Source organism: Artemia franciscana, chromosome 17 (genome assembly GCF_032884065.1).
Source record: "Artemia franciscana chromosome 17, ASM3288406v1, whole genome shotgun sequence".
NCBI lineage: Eukaryota > Metazoa > Arthropoda > Branchiopoda > Anostraca > Artemiidae > Artemia > Artemia franciscana.
This window is the reverse complement of record NC_088879.1, coordinates 36,658,437-36,673,734: the sequence shown is the minus strand read 5'-3', so window position 1 is coordinate 36,673,734 and position 15,298 is coordinate 36,658,437. Positions and strand designations below refer to the sequence as shown.

General features: G+C 39.2%; 10 protein-coding genes and 2 non-coding genes across 12 annotated transcripts; 6 read left to right on the top strand and 6 right to left on the bottom strand.

Moving 5' to 3' along the window:
* Window positions 1–1,247: 1,247 nt before the first annotated feature.
* On the bottom strand, window positions 1,248–1,675 carry LOC136038209 (histone H4). Its single transcript, XM_065721289.1, has one exon. The coding sequence runs from the start codon at window positions 1,618–1,620 to the stop codon at window positions 1,309–1,311; it is 312 nt and encodes a 103-aa protein (XP_065577361.1). The 5' UTR covers window positions 1,621–1,675; the 3' UTR covers window positions 1,248–1,308.
* A 104-nt stretch (window positions 1,676–1,779) lies between these two features.
* On the top strand, window positions 1,780–2,277 carry LOC136038203 (histone H3). Its single transcript, XM_065721284.1, has one exon. It carries the CDS (start codon window positions 1,819–1,821, stop codon window positions 2,227–2,229), a length of 411 nt encoding a protein of 136 aa, XP_065577356.1. The 5' UTR covers window positions 1,780–1,818; the 3' UTR covers window positions 2,230–2,277.
* Window positions 2,278–2,728: 451 nt separating this feature from the next.
* Window positions 2,729–3,326, bottom strand: LOC136038207 (histone H2B). The gene has a single exon (XM_065721287.1). The coding sequence runs from the start codon at window positions 3,161–3,163 to the stop codon at window positions 2,792–2,794; it is 372 nt and encodes a 123-aa protein (XP_065577359.1). The 5' UTR covers window positions 3,164–3,326; the 3' UTR covers window positions 2,729–2,791.
* A 53-nt stretch (window positions 3,327–3,379) lies between these two features.
* On the top strand, window positions 3,380–3,760 carry LOC136037563 (histone H2A). The gene has a single exon (XM_065720286.1). It carries the CDS (start codon window positions 3,380–3,382, stop codon window positions 3,758–3,760), a length of 381 nt encoding a protein of 126 aa, XP_065576358.1.
* Window positions 3,761–4,424: 664 nt separating this feature from the next.
* Window positions 4,425–4,543, top strand: LOC136038325 (5S ribosomal RNA). The gene has a single exon (XR_010620193.1). It is a non-coding gene; the product is annotated as a 5S ribosomal RNA (ribosomal RNA).
* A 1,305-nt stretch (window positions 4,544–5,848) lies between these two features.
* On the bottom strand, window positions 5,849–6,603 carry LOC136038202 (histone H1-delta-like). Its single transcript, XM_065721283.1, has one exon. The coding sequence runs from the start codon at window positions 6,567–6,569 to the stop codon at window positions 5,895–5,897; it is 675 nt and encodes a 224-aa protein (XP_065577355.1). The 5' UTR covers window positions 6,570–6,603; the 3' UTR covers window positions 5,849–5,894.
* A 3,229-nt stretch (window positions 6,604–9,832) lies between these two features.
* On the bottom strand, window positions 9,833–10,249 carry LOC136038208 (histone H4). The gene has a single exon (XM_065721288.1). It carries the CDS (start codon window positions 10,203–10,205, stop codon window positions 9,894–9,896), a length of 312 nt encoding a protein of 103 aa, XP_065577360.1. The 5' UTR covers window positions 10,206–10,249; the 3' UTR covers window positions 9,833–9,893.
* Window positions 10,250–10,376: 127 nt separating this feature from the next.
* Window positions 10,377–10,863, top strand: LOC136038204 (histone H3-like). Its single transcript, XM_065721285.1, is given in 2 exon segments — window positions 10,377–10,511; window positions 10,513–10,863. Coding segments are annotated over 2 exon segments (411 nt in total). The 5' UTR covers window positions 10,377–10,403; the 3' UTR covers window positions 10,816–10,863.
* A 454-nt stretch (window positions 10,864–11,317) lies between these two features.
* LOC136038205 (histone H2B) lies at window positions 11,318–11,835 on the bottom strand. The gene has a single exon (XM_065721286.1). The coding sequence runs from the start codon at window positions 11,750–11,752 to the stop codon at window positions 11,381–11,383; it is 372 nt and encodes a 123-aa protein (XP_065577358.1). The 5' UTR covers window positions 11,753–11,835; the 3' UTR covers window positions 11,318–11,380.
* A 132-nt stretch (window positions 11,836–11,967) lies between these two features.
* On the top strand, window positions 11,968–12,348 carry LOC136037562 (histone H2A). The gene has a single exon (XM_065720285.1). It carries the CDS (start codon window positions 11,968–11,970, stop codon window positions 12,346–12,348), a length of 381 nt encoding a protein of 126 aa, XP_065576357.1.
* A 663-nt stretch (window positions 12,349–13,011) lies between these two features.
* On the top strand, window positions 13,012–13,130 carry LOC136038313 (5S ribosomal RNA). Its single transcript, XR_010620189.1, has one exon. It is a non-coding gene; the product is annotated as a 5S ribosomal RNA (ribosomal RNA).
* Window positions 13,131–14,435: 1,305 nt separating this feature from the next.
* On the bottom strand, window positions 14,436–15,175 carry LOC136037636 (histone H1-delta-like). The gene has a single exon (XM_065720344.1). The coding sequence runs from the start codon at window positions 15,154–15,156 to the stop codon at window positions 14,482–14,484; it is 675 nt and encodes a 224-aa protein (XP_065576416.1). The 5' UTR covers window positions 15,157–15,175; the 3' UTR covers window positions 14,436–14,481.
* Window positions 15,176–15,298: the final 123 nt, after the last annotated feature.

Below are 15,298 nucleotides of genomic sequence, written 5' to 3'. Positions count from 1 at the left end.
GAGGTTTTACGAGTTCAGGGTGCTAAAATAGGCTTGAAAATTAATGTTAAGAAGACTAAGTCACTAAGACTATAGGAATAAGTGAAGATGAACAGGTGACATTAGGTAACGAAAAGATTGATCAGGTTGGGAGCTTCAGTTACCTAGGTAGTATTATTAGTAAAGATGGTGGGAGCAGTGAAGATGTTAAAAGTAGAATAGCTAGGGCCCAGGGTGTTTTTTCACAGTTAAAAAAAGTTTGGAAGAATAGAAAGATAAGTCTACAAACCAAGATTAGAATATTGAAAGCTACAGTGATGACAGTGGTCAAATATGGCTCTGAAGCATGGGCACTCCGAAAAGCAGATGAAAATTTACTAGATGTTTTCCAGAGAAATTGCCTACGGATTGTTCTGGGTAACCGGCTGACTGACCGTATTTCAAACAGTAGGTTGTACGAAAAGTGTGGTTCAATCCCGCTTTCTGGGGCTATAATGAAAGAAAGGTTGAGATGGCTAGGCCACGTTCTACGGATGAAGGATGACAGATTACCGAAGATTGTCCTTTTTGGCCAACCGTCTGGGGCTACACGGAAAGCAGGTCGTCCTTGTCTGGGTTGGGAGTGATGTCATAAATAAAGATTTAAAGGAAATGGGAACTTCCTGGGAGGGTGTAAAGAGGGAGGTTTTAAATAGATTAGGTTGGAGAAGGAGCGTGCGTAGCTGTGTTGGCCTCAGGCGGCTTGGTGCTGCAGTGAGCTATTAGTAGTAGTAGTAAATTAAAGTCCATCGGATGCCTTTTGTTATGGTTTGAAACTCATGATTTTGGGCTTCATTCTCAGAGTCAGTTTACAAGGAAATTCATTTGCTATCTAAACTGTTGCCAGCTTTTCATACTTGTTTATTAACTGCAAATAACTAATGCAATAATATACTTGTGTCCAAACTATAAGGTCCAGCGGCAATTTAGTAAGAGTAGGAACACATTTTCCTCCGTTCCTACTATCTTCATTCCAACATGATAAAATAGGCTTGTGCAGTTGAATAGCAACAACTATTTCCTTGAATAATCCCATGATGAGAATAAACAACTTTATTCAAATATGCAAGGAAAAGCTAAATACAATAAAATAGCAATGGTAATTTGTTTGCAGAATACGAATCAGATATTGCACCTGAGACGAAAAGAAAAAAAAAAGTATTTACCGACATTTTAAATGCACAATATAAAAAAGGCTCATAGAACCGGGGCTAGAAAGTGTTTAAAGATTTGTTGGCCTTTAAAAAGGCCGTTGGGTAGGGGGACAGTTCAAAAGGCATTTGGAAATCATTAACCACCAAAGCCATACAATGTACGACCTTGACGCTTCAGAGCGTAGACTACATCCATAGCAGTTACAGTCTTTCTCTTGGCATGTTCTGTGTAGGTGACAGCATCGCGAATAACATTTTCTAGAAAAACTTTAAGAACACCTCTGGTTTCCTCGTAAATTAGGCCAGATATACGTTTTACACCACCACGGCGAGCCAGTCTTCTAATTGCTGGCTTTGTGATACCCTGGATATTGTCACGAAGAACTTTGCGATGACGTTTTGCGCCTCCTTTTCCAAGCCCCTTTCCTCCTTTTCCTCTTCCTGTCATATTTAATACGATACCGTAGCAATCAGCTGTAAAGTTTTTGACAAACTAACAAGTTTTCTTTAAAGCCCGTTTAATTTATATTACCAGAGGCTTTCCCCACAAATTGTTACTCTATCGCGCGGCTGGCGCTCCATATAAATATAGACACTAGATACCTTTTCCTTTGTTCATTCTTTTCAAGAGAGGCAATCTATCAACATGGCTAGGACAAAACAAACTGCGAGAAAATCAACTGGTGGAAAGGCACCTAGGAAGCAGCTTGCGACCAAGGCTGCACGTAAGTCGGCTCCTGCTACTGGTGGGGTAAAAAAACCACACAGATACAGGCCCGGAACCGTAGCCCTGAGAGAGATTCGTCGTTATCAAAAGAGTACCGAACTCTTAATAAGGAAATTGCCCTTCCAGAGACTTGTGCGAGAGATTGCCCAGGATTTCAAAACTGACTTGAGGTTCCAGAGTTCGGCTGTGATGGCCCTACAAGAAGCCAGCGAGGCGTATCTAGTTGGACTTTTTGAAGATACCAACTTGTGTGCCATTCACGCCAAGAGGGTGACCATCATGCCAAAAGATATTCAACTTGCCCGTCGTATCCGTGGCGAGAGAGCTTAAGTACCCTAATTTCTATGCAATTGCATCTTAACCAACGGCCCTTTTAAGGGCCACTAGATGGTTTAAACAAACACGCAAAATAGCGTTAAACAGCCTAGTGTTCCGTGACAAAAAAGGTATGAGTCAAGGGCCTGTTGATCCGAAACATCTAATGAAAAGGAAACACGTCAAAATGCCAATTTAGGCCAGCCTAATAAATCCAAAAATACCCAAAAAATGAATAGCTCCCAATGGGACCCAACAAGCCTATGAAAATGCTTTTGATGGAATGTCATGAAAAAGACGGAGGCCCCATTTTCTAATTCTCTTTGACTATTACGTCGATAATATATTACTTTGTATACAACAAGCAAATTGAGCGTTGCCTTTGAAACAGGGGACTTTTTTTTTTTTCGTATTAGGGTTTAGTATGGGTTCTTGTTTACCTGAAATTTTGCAAATCAAAGCCAGGAACAGTAAAAGCAATTTGAGAGCAGAGCATTTAGAATAAGGTGGTAGCCCTTAAAAGGGCTGTTTGGGAGGGCCCGGCTGATTGGGCGCTAATAGACAGGGAAAACACCTCTTATTTGGAGCTTGTGTATTTTGTTACAGCTTTAGTGCCTTCACTAACAGCATGCTTGGCAAGTTCTCCGGGTAGGAGCAGCCTCACAGCAGTTTGAACCTCTCTGCTAGTGATGGTGGACCTCTTGTTGTAGTGAGCTAGACGAGAGGCTTCCGCAGCAATCCTTTCAAAGATATCGTTGACAAAGCTATTCATTATGCTCATTGCCTTGCTAGAAACACCAGTGTCGGGATGCACTTGCTTGAGAACTTTGTAAATGTAAATGGCGTAGCTTTCCTTCCTCTTTCGTTTCCTTTTCTTATCAGTTTTACTAATGTTTTTCTGCGCCTTACCAGCTTTCTTTGCTGCTTTTCCTGAAGTTTTTGGAGCCATTGTTAATAGATTCTTTAACAGAATCCAATAATCAAATGAATAGCGTTTCCAAAACTCGACCCGTTTATATACCAACTACAGTTCGCGCGCAATTCTTTTCTCAGAGGAACTCAGTTCGCTGGCTGGAGTATAAATTGTTTGCGCATTCAAAAACAGACATCATTTTCAATTTGTTCGTGTTTAAAGAATCTCAAGGAATTTCGTAACCTAGAAACCATGTCAGGAAGAGGAAAGGGTGGAAAAGTGAAGGGAAAGGCAAAGTCCCGTTCAAACAGGGCAGGTCTCCAATTCCCAGTGGGAAGGATCCACCGTCTTCTGAGAAAGGGCAACTATGCGGAGAGAGTTGGTGCAGGCGCACCCGTTTACCTTGCAGCGGTGATGGAGTATTTGGCTGCCGAGGTCCTTGAGCTTGCTGGTAATGCTGCACGAGATAACAAAAAAACTCGTATCATTCCTCGTCACCTTCAGCTTGCCATTAGAAACGATGAAGAACTCAACAAGCTTCTGTCGGGGGTCACCATTGCCCAAGGAGGCGTTTTGCCCAATATTCAAGCAGTCCTTCTACCAAAGAAGACTGAAAAACCGGCAAAGGCTTAAATGAATCTAATTTTTAGCTCCAGGCCCAACCCCCAAATTAACCAACAGCCCTTTTAAGGGCTACAAATTAATTGAATTGCTCTATAGCATGTGACCATCTGGAAAGGACAAAGCTATGAAATTTAGGATACTGAATGTGAAAAGGAAAACTTTCACATTTGCCTACCTAGTAACAACGCGTAAGAATTGACTGGAGGCGGGGGAAACATTTTCCTTGAAAATCGTTAAATTATACCCCAACAAAACATGAATAAATATTTCAAGCTTGCCCTTTTGTTACAAGCAATAAAGTCTGCTTTTACATTGATCTCGTTACAAAGCATAGGACTTGAGAGGAAGCTCATTTTCACCTAAGAAACCAATAGATTATACGCAAAAATTGAGGAACTGTTTTTAAAAATAAACCAAGAGCCTCTAATTCGACTAATCTAAACTAGCCTAGGAAGCCATAGGGTAGTCATCAAAGGTAGAAACATTTGTGGGAGACTTGTCGTTTTTGTTTCAGAAGGAAAAAAGTTTAAAAAAAAAAAAAACAATGGATAAACATATTTTGATTCTTTCTAAATATTTGTCTACTAAAAACCTTGCTTTATGACTCTAAAATTAGGCATGTTGTTTCTTTTCAGTTTGTGGATCAACATTCATTTTGTTACAAAATCTTTCAGCCAACGGCCATACCACGTTGAAAGTACCCAGTCTCGTCAGATCCTGGAAGTCACACAACGTCGGGCCCGGTCAGTACTTGGATGGGTGACCGCCTGGGAACACCGGGTGCTGTTGGCATCTTTTTTTTCTTTTTATGTTTTTATTATGATTTCTTTTTATTCAAAGTAAAATAATATTCTTTAACAAACTCGTTTCCTTATTCTAACAACACCAAGATGATTATATTTTATATAAGAGAAAAAAGAGAGACTAAATTGGACATTTCCCTGATTCCATCTATCGGTAATAAATAAATGCGAGTCAACTGTTTTGGCTTAGATGATAAGCAAATAAATGAAGGCGAAAATTGAACAGCCACAACAGTTGACTCACATTTATTTAAGCCAATAAATAAGGTCAAAAATTGTAACCAAAGTGACATTATAAGCCCCCAAGATATTTTAGTTGACCATTCCAGCAACTAAATCAAGTTGAAAGCCACCAAGAAACAAACAGTTTTAAATGGTTAATTCTCCTCTGCCGGAATGGGTTCTTCAGCCCTTGGGGCATCTCCTTGATCGGTCAAATATATTGGGGGCTTATAATGTCACTCTTTGATCCCAATTTTCGACTTTATTTATTGGCTCATTAGCTAAGCCAAAACAACAGTTGACTCACACTCATTCCTGATCTCCAAAAAGTTGGCGTGTAATTTAGTATATTCCATTGGGGGCACTTTACCAGTAATTTCTGATAAAAGCTCACTGAACAGTGTATTTATGTCCAAACCGTCTTCATATATTTTTGGGCTCAACTCCATTGTACAGTTCAACTACTTTTGTCTTTCAGTAGCATCTACACCAAAAATTTGCTCATTCCTTCAATAGCGCCGCGTAAACAGCTGACTTAAATCAAAGACTTTACTTTAAAGTTAGTCTTTGATTTGTCCATGTCCAAATCCTCTTCATATGTTTTCGGGCCCAACTCCTTTCTACAGTTCAAGTTGCCTTGGTCTTTCAATAGCAAAAGTCTACTTGTTCCTTCAATAGCGCCGCCTAAGCAACTGTCTTAAAGACTAACTTTAAAGTTAGTCTTTGATTGGTCTATGTCCAAAGTCCCTTCAAATGTTTTCGGCCTCAGCTCCATTATACAGTTCAACTGTCTTTCTCTTTCAAGTGCATCAATGACACCAATGTACTTGCTCCTTCAAGAGCGCCGCACAAACGACTGACTTTAATCAAAGACTTCAGCCATAAAATCTAGTCTAAGATGGTGTTTTTTAGACAGCAATAGCACTAAAATGCAAAAGTAACTATTATACAACGTGTTTTGGGCTCAAACAACAGCTAAATTATACTTGAAAGGGAAAAGTTGACAGTCAAAATGTCAAATTAATAGCATTATAACTTTCTGAACAGAGTTTCGAGCATTTGCTTTGATAGCCCTGAAAAGGGCTGTTTGATACTGTAGGATAGACCTATTGCACACATTACTTTTTAGCTGGTTTCTTAGCCACTGACTTTTTAGATGCCACTTTCTTGGCGGGAGCTTTCTTGACTGATGGCCCCTTCTTAGGTGTCGACTTCTTTGCTGCTACTGCTTTTTTGGCAACAGTGGGTTTCTTGAAAGTCTTTACAGGTTTCTTGCTACCAGCCATTGGCTTGGTAGCCTTTTTGGATGAAGTTGACTTTTTAACTGCAGTAGGTTTGGCTGTTTTCTTGACTGAGGTCTTCTTAGCTGTGGGCTTGGTAGGCTTTCCAGCCTTGGGGTTTTCGGCCTTGATAGGCTTTGCAAGCTTGAAAGAACCAGTTACGCCAGTACCTTTGGGATTTATAACAATTCCATTTGCAAGGCAGCGCTTCAAAGCTTGCTTAAGATGCATATTCACAACTTTGGCATCATTGCCAACCTGAAAATTGGCCATTATGTATTTGAGAATGGCCTGACGGCTAGATCCCCCGCGTTCTTTGAGGTCAGCAATGGATTTGGTGATCATTTCGGTGTATTTTGGGTGGTTTGCTGGTGCCTTGGCTTTTTTATCCCCTTTAGGTTTTGCAACCTTAGCTGGTTTTGGAGCCTTTGCTTTCTTTTCCTTCTTGGCTGGTGAAGCCAAGCTCTGGGATTCTACAGATGTTGGTGCCACTTGAGCTTCAACTTCAGACATTTCCAATTCTTTTCTAACTTCTCTCTATCACTAGCGCGACTGAATATCCAATACATGTTTATTTTCAAAGTTTTACCATTGTACTTTGGAAACCGCCGTACCCGGGTTAACATTATTCTCTGTGCGCGAGCTAAGGAATTTCGGCCGTGCTTGTGTTTGTTTGTAATGGCTTTATTCAAATTTTCGACTAGGAGGTAAGCTTTTGGGGTATGAAACCTATACTAAAGGATAGACAGGTCATTTTTTTACCAGTAGACATTTTTTTTAGCGCTTCATTTGTGCCAATTTGCCAGCAAATGGGCAGAGAACAGTGGAAATCCGTCAAAACTAGTGTTCAATCTCAATAAACACCTTTTTGCTAGGAATTTATATCCTCGATGTCCACTTTTTATTTTTTATTAGTGAAATCCAGTACAAGAGCTTTCAGAGAATGTAACATAGATGCATGTGTGTTTGCAAAATCGTATTCAAATTAATTCCGAAACTCCAGCTAAAAACACAGAAGATAAAGCAATTAGAAACGACACCTAAATTTGAGGCTTAAAGTGTCAAACTCGTATTTTAATGAAAATAAATTTAATTTTATTCTAAATTTATATTTAAAAAAAACAAGAATAACATTGTAAGGTTTCCGAGATGCGGAGGGTTGGGAGCGGAAGTGAACCGTTTTTATTTGTTTTAATCACAGCCTATAGAAAAGTTCAATATACATAACACTTAAAACAAAATTATTTGCAACCTGAGAAATGTCCCTTTCTACAGTGTATTTTCAATTTTGCTTAATATCCAACAATAGAAAGCACAAATTAGCCTAATTGTGAAAAAAAAATTGACACAATTACAATCATTAGATTTATATGAATAAGTAAGGAAAGAATGTATGCCTTTTAGATTTTGATATCTAAATCTCTAGTGATGTTTGACACATTTACAATAATTAGATTTATATGAATAAGCAAGTAAAGAATGTCTGCCTGCCTTGTAGATTTTGATATCTAAATCTCCTTTGATAGTAGTACAGGAAGGATATGAGGTGGACAAGGAGGCTTCAAAAAACAAGCATCTCAGAATTTCTTTTTTTTTTATGCTTTTTAAACAGAATCCCTTTAGAACAACAGTTTTCAACAAAAGAAGAGTCAAAGGAACTTGGATGCATTTTTTTTTTTTTATCTTTTTTCGAAACAAAGGCTTTTATTACTTATAGTCATGTATTTCAAAAAGCCAAAGGTACTGAAATTTTGAGGCTTTTGTGTCAAATTTGTATTCTAATAAAAACAAATTTTACTTTATTTTAGCATTATATTTAAAAAAAATGAAAATGGCATTGTAATTTTTTTGAGATGTGGGGGGGGGGAGGCAAAGTTGAAACAAACCGCTTTCATTTATTTCGATCATAGGCTATCTGAAAGTTTATTATACTTTCCAGTCAAAAAGGAATTATTTTAAACCGGAGAAATGTCCCCCTTTCTGCAGTATGTTTTCGAGTTTTGCTTAAAAACGAACATAGAAATCATAAATTAAATTAAAAAACAAAAACATAAAAAAACTCAAAAAGTTAACTGACAAATGGCAAAAAAATTTTGCAAAAGTTAAAAACGCAAAACAAACTGTTGTTATATGATCACAAATAAAATATTATCACAAATAACTGCTATGTAATCCACAAATAAAATCATTTTTATAGGCTTATGGCGTCTTTTATTTCAAAAGACCAAAAGCAGTGTTGGAACAAACTAATATGTTCAATGCTTAGCATTGAAATGCAATATATTTCAACGGTGAATACCAGCTAAAAGTCCGTTTGCTGTTGTTTTTCGACCTCTAAATTAAAGAGCAGGATTGTGTTCTATCCCCCTTTATATGTATCATTTTGATGGACTTCGTCTTAAGGAGCACAGGAAAGGCAATTGGAGACCATGGAATCAAATGGGGAGGAAGAACGCTCCTGGACTTAGATTATGCTGATGATTTAAGCATATTAGATGAAAGTGTGAGTAAAATGAATGAATTTTTAGAGGTTTTACGAGTTCAGGGTGCTAAAATAGGCTTGAAAATTAATGTTAAGAAGACTAAGTCACTAAGACTATAGGAATAAGTGAAGATGAACAGGTGACATTAGGTAACGAAAAGATTGATCAGGTTGGGAGCTTCAGTTACCTAGGTAGTATTATTAGTAAAGATGGTGGGAGCAGTGAAGATGTTAAAAGTAGAATAGCTAGGGCCCAGGGTGTTTTTTCACAGTTAAAAAAAGTTTGGAAGAATAGAAAGATAAGTCTACAAACCAAGATTAGAATATTGAAAGCTACAGTGATGACAGTGGTCAAATATGGCTCTGAAGCATGGGCACTCCGAAAAGCAGATGAAAATTTACTAGATGTTTTCCAGAGAAATTGCCTACGGATTGTTCTGGGTAACCGGCTGACTGACCGTATTTCAAACAGTAGGTTGTACGAAAAGTGTGGTTCAATCCCGCTTTCTGGGGCTATAATGAAAGAAAGGTTGAGATGGCTAGGCCACGTTCTACGGATGAAGGATGACAGATTACCGAAGATTGTCCTTTTTGGCCAACCGTCTGGGGCTACACGGAAAGCAGGTCGTCCTTGTCTGGGTTGGGAGTGATGTCATAAATAAAGATTTAAAGGAAATGGGAACTTCCTGGGAGGGTGTAAAGAGGGAGGTTTTAAATAGATTAGGTTGGAGAAGGAGCGTGCGTAGCTGTGTTGGCCTCAGGCGGCTTGGTGCTGCAGTGAGCTATTAGTAGTAGTAGTAAATTAAAGTCCATCGGATGCCTTTTGTTATGGTTTGAAACTCATGATTTTGGGCTTCATTCTCAGAGTCAGTTTACAAGGAAATTCATTTGCTATCTAAACTGTTGCCAGCTTTTCATACTTGTTTATTAACTGCAAATAACTAATGCAATAATATACTTGTGTCCAAACTATAAGGTCCAGCGGCAATTTAGTAAGAGTAGGAACACATTTTCCTCCGTTCCTACTATCTTCATTCCAACATGATAAAATAGGCTTGTGCAGTTGAATAGCAACAACTATTTCCTTGAATAATCCCATGATGAGAATAAACAACTTTATTCAAATATGCAAGGAAAAGCTAAATACAATAAAATAGCAATGGTAATTTGTTTGCAGAATACGAATCAGATATTGCACCTGAGACGAAAAGAAAAAAAAAAAAGTATTTACCGACATTTTAAATGCACAATATAAAAAAGGCTCATAGAACCGGGGCTAGAAAGTGTTTAAAGATTTGTTGGCCTTTAAAAAGGCCGTTGGGTAGGGGGACAGTTCAAAAGGCATTTGGAAATCATTAACCACCAAAGCCATACAATGTACGACCTTGACGCTTCAGAGCGTAGACTACATCCATAGCAGTTACAGTCTTTCTCTTGGCATGTTCTGTGTAGGTGACAGCATCGCGAATAACATTTTCTAGAAAAACTTTAAGAACACCTCTGGTTTCCTCGTAAATTAGGCCAGATATACGTTTTACACCACCACGGCGAGCCAGTCTTCTAATTGCTGGCTTTGTGATACCCTGGATATTGTCACGAAGAACTTTGCGATGACGTTTTGCGCCTCCTTTTCCAAGCCCCTTTCCTCCTTTTCCTCTTCCTGTCATATTTAATACGATACCGTAGCAATCAGCTGTAAAGTTTTTGACAAACTAACAAGTTTTCTTTAAAGCCCGTTTAATTTACATTACCAGAGGTTTTCCCCACAAATTGTTACTCTATCGCGCGGCTGGCGCTCCATATAAATATAGACACTAGATACCTTTTCCTTTGTTCATTCTTTTCAAGAGAGGCAATCTATCAACATGGCTAGGACAAAACAAACTGCGAGAAAATCAACTGGTGGAAAGGCACCTAGGAAGCAGCTTGCGACCAAGGCTGCACGTAAGTCGGCTCCTGCTACTGGTGGGGTAAAAAAAACCACACAGATACAGGCCCGGAACCGTAGCCCTGAGAGAGATTCGTCGTTATCAAAAGAGTACCGAACTCTTAATAAGGAAATTGCCCTTCCAGAGACTTGTGCGAGAGATTGCCCAGGATTTCAAAACTGACTTGAGGTTTCAGAGTTCGGCTGTGATGGCCCTACAAGAAGCCAGCGAGGCGTATCTAGTTGGACTTTTTGAAGATACCAACTTGTGTGCCATTCACGCCAAGAGGGTGACCATCATGCCAAAAGATATTCAACTTGCCCGTCGTATCCGTGGCGAGAGAGCTTAAGTACCCTAATTTCTATGCAATTGCATCTTAACCAACGGCCCTTTTAAGGGCCACTAGATGGTTTAAACAAACACGCAAAATAGCGTTAAACAGCCTAGTGTTCCGTGACAAAAAAGGTATGAGTCAAGGGCCTGTTAGATCCGAAACATCTAATGAAAAGGAAACACGTCAAAATGCCAATTTAGGCCAGCCTAATAAATCCAAAAATACCCAAAAAATGAATAGCTCCCAATGGGACCCAACAAGCCTATGAAAATGCTTTTGATGGAATGTCATGAAAAAGACGGAGGCCCCATTTTCTAATTCTCTTTGACTATTACGTCGATAATATATTACTTTGTATACAACAAGCAAATTGAGCGTTGCCTTTGAAACAGGGGACTTTTTTTTTTTTTTCGTATTAGGGTTTAGTATGGGTTCTTGTTTACCTGAAATTTTGCAAATCAAAGCCAGGAACAGTAAAAGCAATTTGATAGCAGAGCATTTAGAATAAGGTGGTAGCCCTTAAAAGGGCTGTTTGGGAGGGCCCGGCTGATTGGGCGCTAATAGACAGGGAAAACACCTCTTATTTGGAGCTTGTGTATTTTGTTACAGCTTTAGTGCCTTCACTAACAGCATGCTTGGCAAGTTCTCCGGGTAGGAGCAGCCTCACAGCAGTTTGAACCTCTCTGCTAGTGATGGTGGACCTCTTGTTGTAGTGAGCTAGACGAGAGGCTTCCGCAGCAATCCTTTCAAAGATATCGTTGACAAAGCTATTCATTATGCTCATTGCCTTGCTAGAAACACCAGTGTCGGGATGCACTTGCTTGAGAACTTTGTAAATGTAAATGGCGTAGCTTTCCTTCCTCTTTCGTTTCCTTTTCTTATCAGTTTTACTAATGTTTTTCTGCGCCTTACCAGCTTTCTTTGCTGCTTTTCCTGAAGTTTTTGGAGCCATTGTTAATAGATTCTTTAACAGAATCCAATAATCAAATGAATAGCGTTTCCAAAACTCGACCCGTTTATATACCAACTACAGTTCGCGCGCAATTCTTTTCTCAGAGGAACTCAGTTCGCTGGCTGGAGTATAAATGTTTGCGCATTCAAAAACAGACATCATTTTCAATTTGTTCGTGTTTAAAGAATCTCAAGGAATTTCGTAACCTAGAAACCATGTCAGGAAGAGGAAAGGGTGGAAAAGTGAAGGGAAAGGCAAAGTCCCGTTCAAACAGGGCAGGTCTCCAATTCCCAGTGGGAAGGATCCACCGTCTTCTGAGAAAGGGCAACTATGCGGAGAGAGTTGGTGCAGGCGCACCCGTTTACCTTGCAGCGGTGATGGAGTATTTGGCTGCCGAGGTCCTTGAGCTTGCTGGTAATGCTGCACGAGATAACAAAAAAACTCGTATCATTCCTCGTCACCTTCAGCTTGCCATTAGAAACGATGAAGAACTCAACAAGCTTCTGTCGGGGGTCACCATTGCCCAAGGAGGCGTTTTGCCCAATATTCAAGCAGTCCTTCTACCAAAGAAGACTGAAAAACCGGCAAAGGCTTAAATGAATCTAATTTTTAGCTCCAGGCCCAACCCCCAAATTAACCAACAGCCCTTTTAAGGGCTACAAATTAATTGAATTGCTCTATAGCATGTGACCATCTGGAAAGGACAAAGCTATGAAATTTAGGATACTGAATGTGAAAAGGAAAACTTTCACATTTGCCTACCTAGTAACAACGCGTAAGAATTGACTGGAGGCGGGGGAAACATTTTCCTTGAAAATCGTTAAATTATACCCCAACAAAACATGAATAAATATTTCAAGCTTGCCCTTTTGTTACAAGCAATAAAGTCTGCTTTTACATTGATCTCGTTACAAAGCATAGGACTTGAGAGGAAGCTCATTTTCACCTAAGAAACCAATAGATTATACGCAAAAATTGAGGAACTGTTTTTAAAAATAAACCAAGAGCCTCTAATTCGACTAATCTAAACTAGCCTAGGAAGCCATAGGGTAGTCATCAAAGGTAGAAACATTTGTGGGAGACTTGTCGTTTTTGTTTCAGAAGGAAAAAAGTTTAAAACAAAAAAAACAATGGATAAACATATTTTGATTCTTTCTAAATATTTGTCTACTAAAAACCTTGCTTTATGACTCTAAAATTAGGCATTTTGTTTCTTTTCAGTTTGTGGATCAACATTCATTTTGTTACAAAATCTTTCAGCCAACGGCCATACCACGTTGAAAGTACCCAGTCTCGTCAGATCCTGGAAGTCACACAACGTCGGGCCCGGTCAGTACTTGGATGGGTGACCGCCTGGGAACACCGGGTGCTGTTGGCATCTTTTTTTTCTTTTTATGTTTTTATTATGATTTCTTTTTATTCAAAGTAAAATAATATTCTTTAACAAACTCGTTTCCTTATTCTAACAACACCAAGATGATTATATTTTATATAAGAGAAAAAAGAGAGACTAAATTGGACATTTCCCTGATTCCATCTATCGGTAATAAATAAATGCGAGTCAACTGTTTTGGCTTAGATGATAAGCAAATAAATGAAGGCGAAAATTGAACAGCCACAACAGTTGACTCACATTTATTTAAGCCAATAAATAAGGTCAAAAATTGTAACCAAAGTGACATTATAAGCCCCCAAGATATTTTAGTTGACCATTCCAGCAACTAAATCAAGTTGAAAGCCACCAAGAAACAAACAGTTTTAAATGGTTAATTCTCCTCTGCCGGAATGGGTTCTTCAGCCCTTGGGGCATCTCCTTGATCGGTCAAATATATTGGGGGCTTATAATGTCACTCTTTGATCCCAATTTTCGACTTTATTTATTGGCTCATTAGCTAAGCCAAAACAACAGTTGACTCACACTCATTCCTGATCTCCAAAAAGTTGGCGTGTAATTTAGTATATTCCATTGGGGGCACTTTACCAGTAATTTCTGATAAAAGCTCACTGAACAGTGTATTTATGTCCAAACCGTCTTCATATATTTTTGGGCTCAACTCCATTGTACAGTTCAACTACTTTTGTCTTTCAGTAGCATCTACACCAAAAATTTGCTCATTCCTTCAATAGCGCCGCGTAAACAGCTGACTTAAATCAAAGACTTTACTTTAAAGTTAGTCTTTGATTTGTCCATGTCCAAATCCTCTTCATATGTTTTCGGGCCCAACTCCTTTCTACAGTTCAAGTTGCCTTGGTCTTTCAATAGCAAAAGTCTACTTGTTCCTTCAATAGCGCCGCCTAAGCAACTGTCTTAAAGACTAACTTTAAAGTTAGTCTTTGATTGGTCTATGTCCAAAGTCCCTTCAAATGTTTTCGGCCTCAGCTCCATTATACAGTTCAACTGTCTTTCTCTTTCAAGTGCATCAATGACACCAATGTACTTGCTCCTTCAAGAGCGCCGCACAAACGACTGACTTTAATCAAAGACTTCAGCCATAAAATCTTGTCTAAGATGGTGTTTTTTAGACAACAATAGCACTAAAATGCAAAAGTAACTATTATACAACGTGTTTTGGGCTCAAACAACAGCTGAATTATACTTGAAAGGGAAAAGTTGACAGTCAAAATGTCAAATTAATAGCATTATAACTTTCTGAACAGAGTTTCGAGCATTTGCTTTGATAGCCCTGAAAAGGGCTGTTTGATACTGTAGGATAGACCTATTGCACACATTACTTTTTAGCTGGTTTCTTAGCCACTGACTTTTTAGATGCCACTTTCTTGGCGGGAGCTTTCTTGACTGATGGCCCCTTCTTAGGTGTCGACTTCTTTGCTGCTACTGCTTTTTTGGCAACAGTGGGTTTCTTGAAAGTCTTTACAGGTTTCTTGCTACCAGCCATTGGCTTGGTAGCCTTTTTGGATGAAGTTGACTTTTTAACTGCAGTAGGTTTGGCTGTTTTCTTGACTGAGGTCTTCTTAGCTGTGGGCTTGGTAGGCTTTCCAGCCTTGGGGTTTTCGGCCTTGATAGGCTTTGCAAGCTTGAAAGAACCAGTTACGCCAGTACCTTTGGGATTTATAACAATTCCATTTGCAAGGCAGCGCTTCAAAGCTTGCTTAAGATGCATATTCACAACTTTGGCATCATTGCCAACCTGAAAATTGGCCATTATGTATTTGAGAATGGCCTGACGGCTAGATCCCCCGCGTTCTTTGAGGTCAGCAATGGATTTGGTGATCATTTCGGTGTATTTTGGGTGGTTTGCTGGTGCCTTGGCTTTTTTATCCCCTTTAGGTTTTGCAACCTTAGCTGGTTTTGGAGCCTTTGCTTTCTTTTCCTTCTTGGCTGGTGAAGCCAAGCTCTGGGATTCTACAGATGTTGGTGCCACTTGAGCTTCAACTTCAGACATTTCCAATTCTTTTCTAACTTCTCTCTATCACTAGCGCGACGAATATCCAATACATGTTTATTTTCAAAGTTTTACCATTGTACTTTGGAAACCGCCGTACCCGGGTTAACATTATTCTCTGTGCGCGAGCTAAGGAATTTCG

Excerpts from the sequence above, each read along its gene's own strand:
- LOC136038209 (XM_065721289.1), bottom strand. The coding sequence starts at position 1,620 with ATGACAGGAAGAGGAAAAGGAGGAAAGGGGCTTGGAAAAGGAGGCGCA.
- LOC136038203 (XM_065721284.1), top strand. The coding sequence starts at position 1,819 with ATGGCTAGGACAAAACAAACTGCGAGAAAATCAACTGGTGGAAAGGCA.
- LOC136038207 (XM_065721287.1), bottom strand. The coding sequence starts at position 3,163 with ATGGCTCCAAAAACTTCAGGAAAAGCAGCAAAGAAAGCTGGTAAGGCG.
- LOC136037563 (XM_065720286.1), top strand. The coding sequence starts at position 3,380 with ATGTCAGGAAGAGGAAAGGGTGGAAAAGTGAAGGGAAAGGCAAAGTCC.
- LOC136038202 (XM_065721283.1), bottom strand. The coding sequence starts at position 6,569 with ATGTCTGAAGTTGAAGCTCAAGTGGCACCAACATCTGTAGAATCCCAG.
- LOC136038208 (XM_065721288.1), bottom strand. The coding sequence starts at position 10,205 with ATGACAGGAAGAGGAAAAGGAGGAAAGGGGCTTGGAAAAGGAGGCGCA.
- LOC136038205 (XM_065721286.1), bottom strand. The coding sequence starts at position 11,752 with ATGGCTCCAAAAACTTCAGGAAAAGCAGCAAAGAAAGCTGGTAAGGCG.
- LOC136037562 (XM_065720285.1), top strand. The coding sequence starts at position 11,968 with ATGTCAGGAAGAGGAAAGGGTGGAAAAGTGAAGGGAAAGGCAAAGTCC.
- LOC136037636 (XM_065720344.1), bottom strand. The coding sequence starts at position 15,156 with ATGTCTGAAGTTGAAGCTCAAGTGGCACCAACATCTGTAGAATCCCAG.